Below are 9048 nucleotides of genomic sequence, written 5' to 3' on the forward strand. Positions count from 1 at the left end.
GCGGACAGCACTCCGCGTACTGTCCGCATCCGTTGCTCCGTTCCGAGGACCCGCAAAAAATATATAACCTTTCCTATTCTTGTCCGTTTTGCAGACAAGAATAGGTATGTCTACAATGGGCCGCCCAGGAACTTGGGCGGCTTCCGTTTTGTGCAGATCCGCAGTTTGCGGACCACAAAAAAACGGCTCAGTCGTGTGCATGAGGCCTAACTGTTTCTTTTATACTTTTTGTTACCAAATAATTCAGAATTGGGTCCTTAAAGGGCTTCTGTCACCCCACTAAAGTGATTTTTTTTTTTTGGGCTGGTGAAATTAGTTATATTGCGATATATCACAATATAATTGTGTCACTTACTTTGATCCAGCAGTTTCTTCAAAAAACGAAGTTTTATCATATGTAAATCCGGTCTCTACCAGCAAGTAGGGCGGCTACTTGCTGGTAGCTGCTGCAGAAATCCGCCCTCTCATCGTGTTGATTGACAGGGCCAGCCGGGATCTCCTCCTCCGGCCAGCCCTGTCGGCATTTCAAAAATCGCGCGCCTCTGTGGATTCGGCGCAGGCGCTCTGAGATTGTCTCCTCAGAACTCCCTCAGTGCGCCTGCGCCGATGACATCACCGAAATAGAAGACGTCATCGGCGCAGGCGCACTGAGGGAGTGCTGAGGAGACGAGCCTCCTCATCTCAGAGCGCCTGCGCCGAATCCACAGAGGCGCGCGATTTTTGAAATGCCGACAAGGCTGGCCGGAGGAGGAGATCCCGGCTGGCCCTGTCAATCAACACGATGAGAGGGCGGATTTCTGCAGCAGCTACCAGCAAGTAGCCGCCCTACTTGCTGGTAGAGACCGGATTTACATATGATAAAACTTCGTTTTTTTAAGAAACTGCTGGATCAAAGTAAGTGACACAATTATATTGTCATATATCGCAATATAACTAATTTCACCAGCCCAAAAAAAAAAAATCACTTTAGTGGGGTGACAGAAGCCCTTTAAAGGGAGTCTGTCACCACATTTTAGCATGTTAGACCGATCAAATAGGGTTATGTGATCCACCCAGAACATAAAACGGTACCTTTGTTGTAGAAAACTGACTTTTCTTTTTGCCGAAAATGAACTTATAAGATTATGTTCTGAGCCCTCTCAAGTGCCCAGGGCGGTCTCTCAATCCTCGGAGCCCCAGGCAGCACCTCCTAAACGGCTCATAACCCTGCCCTCCGTGCGCCTCTGCCGGCCCGTTTACTCCCCTCCCCTGTCCTTTTCCACTGTGGCTGTGCGGTCCAAATCGTAGCGGGCGCATGCGCAATGCGATGCCGGCTCCTGGCGCCCGCTACGATTTGGACCGCACAGCAGCAGTGGAAAAGGACAGGGGAGGGGAGTAAACGGGCCGGCAGAGGCGCACGGAGGGCGGAGTTATCAGCCGTTTAGGAGGTGCTGCCTGGGGCTCCGAGGATTGAGAGACCGCCCTGGGCACTTGAGAGGGCTCAGAACATAATCTTATAAGTTCATTTTCGGCAAAAAGAAAAGTCCGTTTTCTACAACAAAGGTACCGTTTTTATGTTCTGGGTGGATCATATAACCCTATTTGATCGGTCTAAGATGCTAAAATGTGGTGACAGACTCCCTTTAAAGACTGGATTCTGTCGGAGCGGTGCCCATAAGTGTACTTTCACACTTGCGGCAGAGTGATCCGGCAAGCAGTTCCGTCGCCGAAAACTGCCTGCCGCATCCGGCAATCCGCCTGCAAACAGATGCTGATCCACCTCACAAATACATTGCAAGAACGGATCCGTCTGTCCGTTTGTCATACAGACCTGTTTCTATTTGTTTTCACATTTTTAAAAGGTCTGCGCCTGCGCAGACCAGAAGGACGAATCCGGCATTCCGGTATTTTTTATGCTGGATCAGGCAAGTGTTCAGTTTTTTGGGCCGGAGATAAAACCGTAGCATGCTGCGGTATTATCTCCGTCCTGAACAGTCAAAAAGACTGAACTGAAGACGTCCTGATGCATCCTGAACGGATTTCTCTCCATTCAGAATGCATTAGGATAAAACTGATCAGTTATTTTCTGGTATTGGGCCCCTAGGACGGAACTCAGCGCCGGAAAAGAAAACCGCTAATGTGAAAGTACCCTTAAAGCCGCCACTACAGCTCACATATTGCAGGGCAGGTTTTGTAAATCTTGGGCGTTTTTACTCATTGGTCTCAGTTAATCATTAGAGCCATGATTTTATTGGGCTTGTCGTGGGTTACAAAATGCCCCCCCCCCCCCCCCATCCCTGCAGAAACAGCGCCACTCTTGTCCATGGGTTGTGTCTGGTATTGCAGCCTGAGGCTACCGGCGATCACTGTATCCGGCATTGCCAGATATGACCGCGTACCACCGGATCCCCGTGGACAATAATGGGATCGGCTGCTTTTCCAGCATAAATGCCAGGTTTCAGCAGGACAAAAACCATTGGATGCTACGGGTTTTTGGTCCGGTTAACAGCCGGCATGCCGCAGATGTGGACCCCGCCTCGGAGTATCCAGCCCGATTTCATCCATTACTTCTTCATACTGACAAACACAATAAAACCTTATCAGATTAAAGGGGTTTTCCACCTTTTTACTAAGAGACCTGCAAACTGGAATACATTTTACACATCTTACCAGAGCACACTTCTGATTAAAGGGATTTTCCAAGTTTGGCACCTCTGTAAAGGGGGTTGGCCGCCTTTTGGGGAAGTTGGAAGGAGGGGGTGGGGCATCGGCAGACTCCTCCTCCTGCTGCTAGACCTACAAAACAGAAGCCTGCTTGGGCCCTGGCTCCTTTGCTTCCTCGCCACAACGGGTCCCCTCATGTGAACATCCTGTTTGTCGCCGCTGCAACCAATGACTGGCCGCAGCGGTGACCTCCTCCTCCCTCTTGCATCATGTCGGCAGGTCACTGCCGCAGATGCGGGGAGCGAAGGAGCAGTGACCCCGGTGAGTATACCTCCCTTTACATGTCTGCCCAGAAAGCCCCAAAAATGGCCAACCACTTTAAAATGTCTGGTCCCTGCAGGTTTGCAGCAGCCACATGCCAGTCACCATTCACATGACCGCTGTAGACAATCACCGGCCTCAGCGGTCGCATCTGCATGAATGACACGTGACCAGTGAGGCTGGTCATTGGCACCAAGGGTCATTAAACAACGGACATGACGTCATCGCTGCAGGACCAAAGCAGAAAAACATGTAAAATCTATGTTTTTTTTGTATATTTTATACAACCCCTTGCTTTGTGCCCATTTTGTTAAAAAAAATATCTCTTCATGCCAACAAGGGGTGAGATTTATCAAACTGGGGTAAAGAAACACTGGCTCAGTTGCCCATAGCAACCAATCAGATTCTACCTTTCATTTTCCAAAGGAGCGCTGAAGAATGAAAGGTGGAATCTGATTGGTTGCTATGGGCAACTGAGCCAGGCCTGCGTTACACCAGGCGTGATACATCTCCCCCATAGTGAATGAAACTCCAGTTCTAATAAATGACCCTCAATGTGTATTGTGCTCCGGGGAAGCAAATTAGTCGTCTGCCAGTTGAGGGACACCGTTGGCCACGAACAAACGGTGCCTCACGACCCGTCAGTGGAGAAAGCGCCGTCATTAGCTTGGAGTGTAGAGAGCGGTTGTAGCAGGAGCCCCCACAGAATACGAGCATCCCTTTAAAAACATGGAGGTTTAGTAAAGAATGAGAAAAACATGGCTTCTTGCTTCCCCAAAAAAATTTGCGCCACACCTGTTGACAGGTTGTGTGTGGTATTACAACTCAGCCCCATTCACTTCCCCTGAGATGCAATACCACAAACCACCCAAGGAGTGGGGTGGCGCTGGTTCTGAAGAAAGCAGCCATTTTCACCTGATCCTGAACAACCTACAGGACATTGGTCATATAAGACTAGGATACGCCATCAACATTGGGTGTGGGTCCCACCTCTGGGACCGCTCTTATCTCCAGAACGGACCCCCCGATGTGATGGAGAGCCCACTACACATGCGCAGCCACCCTCCACTTATTGCTATGGCAGTTCCAAATCCAGCTAAGCGCTTGCTCAGAGATCTCCATCCGGCTGTCCCATAGCGGTGACTAGAGAGGCGGCCAAGCATGCGCAGTGCGCTCTCCATCCTCCACGCGCCCTACCATAGCAGTGAATGGAGAGCCACTTGCGATCTCCTTCAGGGCTCATGCACATGACCGTATATATTTTGCAGTCTGCAAAAAGAAAAACAGATGACTTTTTGGGGGGCGGATCCATTGTAACAATGCCTGTCCGTGTCCGCCAAATGGACAAGAATGTTTTTTTTTTTTTTTGCGGAACGGAATGCACACAGAGTCTTTTCCGTTTTTTTACAGACCCATTGAAAAATAATAATAATAATAATACGTTCATATAGATGAGACCTTTAGTTTGGTGCTCGTTCAGGACATAGGCGCAGGTCCCAGGGGTGGGACCCGCTCCTATCTGACATTGGTGCCATATCTTAGCGACACGCCACCAAGGTCTGAGAGGAGACGACCGCTTTAAAGGGAGGGGTTTAAGGGACTCGGACTCTGGCACCCCCCCCCCCCCCCCCCCCCAGGGGTCTGGAATCGGTCACGCTTCCCAATCAGACAGGTACACCCATTTTATAAATCAGCCCCTCCTTCTTTGCTTTCATTACTTTTTTATTCATCACAAATGAACGTTTTTTTTTGTTTGTTTTTTTTCAATTCAACATAAATAAAAAATAACCGGACACAAAATCCATCATAAAAAAAATAATGTGCAAAATATAAAAAAATGTAAAATAAAAAAAAAAGCAGCACAAAAAAAACTGGAACAAACAACCAGCGAAAAATAATGGCGGAGAAAAGACACCCGAGTACTGTCCAGGCCGCCCCGCCTCCTTGCTGCTACGTCACAACAACTGGCCCCGCCCACGGAACGCCATCGCTAGGGTGACCGCCGCCCTCCCACCAATCAGAAAGCGCCGATTGTTTCAAAGTTCCAAAAGGAATGACAGCTCGATACATTGTATCAAAGCGGCGGCGGCTACAATGCATCCAGCGGGGGAGGGCTCTGCGCACCGGCGAGCTGTTGCTTTCACGACTTCTTGGATTTGGGCACCTTGGGGACGCTGGGCTTGGCCGCCTTCTTCACCTTCTTGCCCCCGGCCTTCTTCTTGCTGGCCTTGGGGGGGCTTCCGCTGCTCTTTTTGGGCTTCACCTTCTTGGGCTTTGCTTTCTTGTGGCTCTTCTTCGGGGTGCTGCTGGCGCTTGTAGTCCTCTTGGCCGCAGGTTTGGGGGCAGGAGCCGCTTTCTTTTCAGGGGGCCCCCCTCCCTCCAGCTTCTTCTTGTTGAGGCGGAAGGAGCCATTGGCCCCCACCCCCTTGACCTGCAGGAGGGTGTCGTTCTGCACCAGCGCCTTGATGGAGTACTTCAGGTAGGTGCGACCATTCTGCTGGTCAAACCAGGACACCTTCTTGGCCTCGCCGTAGATCTTGGCCAGGGAGGAGCCGTTCCTCTCGCCCAGCTTCCTGATGGTCTCCACCACCAGCTGGCTGTATCTGCCCGGCTGGTTCTTCTTCTTCTTGCCCTTCTTCTTAGAAGCCCCTGATGAAGCGGCGGCGGCGGCTGCCCCCCTCTTCCTCCTGGAAGACCTCTTGGGGCTGTCCTCCTCCCCTTCATCCTCCTCTTCCTCCTCCTCATCAGTGGTGGGGACGTTCTCCTCCAGCTCCAGAGACATTCTCTCCTGCTCTGCTGCTTGCGACAAATGAGCGCCTCCTGCCTCCGCCGCGGCTCTTGTACTGGAGGAGCGGACCACGTTGAGAACAACAACAGATTCGGCTCCTCTCTGCATCAACTTGTGTTTCTTCTCTCACCTTTGAGGCCCTATACCCCTTCCCCTGAAGCCCCCCCAATACCGAAGACCCCCAATTCCTGCAGTCCAGACGCTTCTCTTTGCAACCCAATACAGACCCCCAGCAGGATCCCCCCCAGAGGCCACCCCTAGGCGCAAAATAAAAGGCACTCCCTGGGTGTGTGATCCAGCCATGTATAGGGGGCAGTGATGGGAGAGTGGATTTCTCGGTCACCCCCTGTTATTACAGTGATGTAAACCAGGGGGGCAGAGAGAACCCCCCATAGATGCCGCCGGCTCCCACCGAGGGGGGTTCGTGACAATGAGACATTAAAATTTAAAGGTTTAATTTCTTGTAACTAACACAGTGCGCGCCCTCTGGTGGTGGCATCGGGAAGCGCACGGCGGCAGAAAGAAGCCTAAATTTAAAGGGAACCTGTCACCGGGATTTTGTGTATAGAGCTGAGGACATGGGTTGCTAGATGGCCGCTAGCACATCCGCAATACCCAGTCCCCATAGCTCTGTGTGCTTTTATTGTGTAAAAAAAAGATTTTATACATATGCAAATTAACCTGAGACCAGCCTGCCCCTGATCAGTGCATCATAATACGCATTTCTACCCCGATAGATGAGATCTATTATAGATCGTGTCTGATAAAATGGACTCCTCCAGCGCCAACACAAATGGCACCATCTCTGGGTCACTTTTAATGCCCTTTTCCGTTCAATTTATCCAAATTTTCCACTGGAGCTTTCTAGTTCTGTCCCTATTGTACGTCTCCTGGTGCCTAGGGCCATTAACCATCCTAATTGTCATCAGGGGCGTAGCCATAGGGGAAGCGGCTGCTTTGGGGCCCGAACCCAGAAGGGGCCCAGAAGGAGGACTAAAAGATTTTGTCAGGGCCACCTCAACAGTATTATACAATGACAGTATATACAGTGACACGACATCCAGTATATGTAGGGAACAGACGGAGCGGCTGCAGGGTCTGGTCTGAGAGAGACCACAGGAGTGGGGGTGGAGTGGGGGTTGTGTGGGGGTTGTGTGGGGGGGGCTGTTATTTCTAGTTACGTCACTGGTTGTCATAATCACTATTTTTAGCACATCTTTATCAATCTGCCTTGGGGTTCCCATAGTAGATTGCACTGTTGCCAAAATTATTAGGCCCCTTTCACACAGGTGAGATTTCCGCGCGGGTGCAATGCGTGATGTGAACGCATTGCACCCGCACTGAATCCTGACCCATTCATTTCTATGGGGCTGTGCACACGAGCAGTGATTTTCACCCATCACTTGTGCGTTGCGTGAAAATCGCAGCATGCTCCTCTTTGTGCGTTTTCCACGCAATGCAGGCCCCTTAGAAGTGAATGGGGCTGCGTGAAAATCACAAGCAAGTGCGGATGCCGTGCGATTTTCACGCACGGTTGCTAGGAGACGATCGGGATGGAGACCCGATTATTATTATTTTTCCTTATAACATGGTTATAAGGGTAAATAATAGCATTCTGAATACAGAAAGCATAGTACAATAGCGCTGGAGGGGTTAAAAATAATAATAATTTAACTCACCTTAATCCATTTGTTTTTTCGCAGCCGGCTTCTCTTCTGTCTTCTTCTTTGCTGTACTGGAGCTTTCTAGTTCTGTCCCCTATTGTACGTCTCCTGGTGCCTAGGGCCATTAACCATCCTACGTGTACATAGATTGGCAGTAATGTAATTGAATGTCTCAGGACCCCTTTTTTCATGATCCGTGGGTTCCAGCAGTCAGACCCCAGCAATCTGATATTTATCACCTATCCTGTAGATAGGCAATAGGTCATTATGGTAGGACAACCCTTTTAATTATAATGTAGATTATGTACAATATGAGGAGGTTAAGATTTGGTAAATTTCATGCCAGACATTTATGCTTGAAGGGGTTTGTCTCACTTCAGTAAATGGCATTTATCATGCAGTTAATGCAAGGCACTTACTAATGTATTGTGATTGTCCATATTGCCTCCTTTCCATCACATTATACACAGCACGTATCCGTGGTTACGACCACCCTGCAATCCAACAGTGGTGGCTGTGCTTACACACTATAGGGAAAAGCTGGAAATGCTCATAGACCAACACCTTTACCTATAGTGTGTAAGCACGGCCACCGCTGCTGGATTGCAGAGTGGTCAAAACCACGGATACGTGCTGTGTATAATGTGATGGAAAAGGGTCAATATGGACAATCACAATACATTGTAGTAAGTGCCTTGTATTAACTTTCTCTACATGATAAATGCCAATTGCTGAAGTGAGACAACCCCTTTAAGTTAAAGGGTTAGTCCTAAATGTTTTGGTGTGTGCATTGTGTGTTTCCTATGTGTGATTGGTGTGTGCTATATACAGTTGCAAGAAAAAGTATGTGAACCCATTTGAATGATATGGATTTCTGCACAAATTGGTCATATTTATAACCCTTTCCAGCTTCATGCAACTCAACAATTCTTAATCGTAGGTCTTCTGAGAGCTCTTTTGTGCAAGGCATCATTCACATCAGGCAATGCTTCTTGTGAAAAGCAAACCCAGAACTGGTGTGTGTTTTTTATAGGGCAGGGCAGCTGTAAGCAACACCTCCAATATCATCCCATTGATTGGACTCCAGTTGGCTGACACCTCACTCCAATTAGCTCTTGGAGATGTCATTAGTCTAGGGGTTCACATACTTTCTCCACCTGCACTGTGAATGTTCACATGGTGTGTTCAATAAAACATGGTAACATTTAATTCTTTGTGTGTTATTAGTTTAAGCAGACTGTGATTGTCTATTGTTGTGACTTAGATGAAGATCAGATCATATTTTATGACCAATTTGTGCAGAAATCCATATCATTCCAAAGGGTTCACATACTTTTTCTTGCAACTGTATGTTCTATGTATCAGTGGCATGTGAGCCACGTATAAGTGTCTTGTGTGCCACATGTGTCCAATGAGTGATTGGTGTGCGGTGCATGGCTCTTGTTTCTGACTGACTTAAGTGCAGGATATCCATACATGTATGTCTGTGCATGTTGCTGTGACTGTCCGCCATCATACTTCATCTGTAATATTTCTGTTATCACTGTAAGTGCTCATGAACACGACCGTTGGATGTTTTGCAGCCTGCAAATTGCGGATCCGCAAAACATGGATACCGGGTGTGTGCATTCC

General features: G+C 48.8%; 1 protein-coding gene across 1 annotated transcript; it reads right to left on the reverse strand.

The window, feature by feature from the left end:
• Positions 1 to 4689: 4689 nt before the first annotated feature.
• LOC122944105 (histone H1.10-like) lies at positions 4690 to 5769 on the reverse strand. The gene has a single exon (XM_044302338.1). The coding sequence runs from the start codon at positions 5744 to 5746 to the stop codon at positions 5105 to 5107; it is 642 nt and encodes a 213-aa protein (XP_044158273.1). The 5' UTR covers positions 5747 to 5769; the 3' UTR covers positions 4690 to 5104.
• Positions 5770 to 9048: the final 3279 nt, after the last annotated feature.

This window comes from Bufo gargarizans, chromosome 7 (assembly GCF_014858855.1).
Source record: "Bufo gargarizans isolate SCDJY-AF-19 chromosome 7, ASM1485885v1, whole genome shotgun sequence".
Taxonomy (NCBI): Eukaryota; Metazoa; Chordata; class Amphibia; order Anura; family Bufonidae; genus Bufo; species Bufo gargarizans.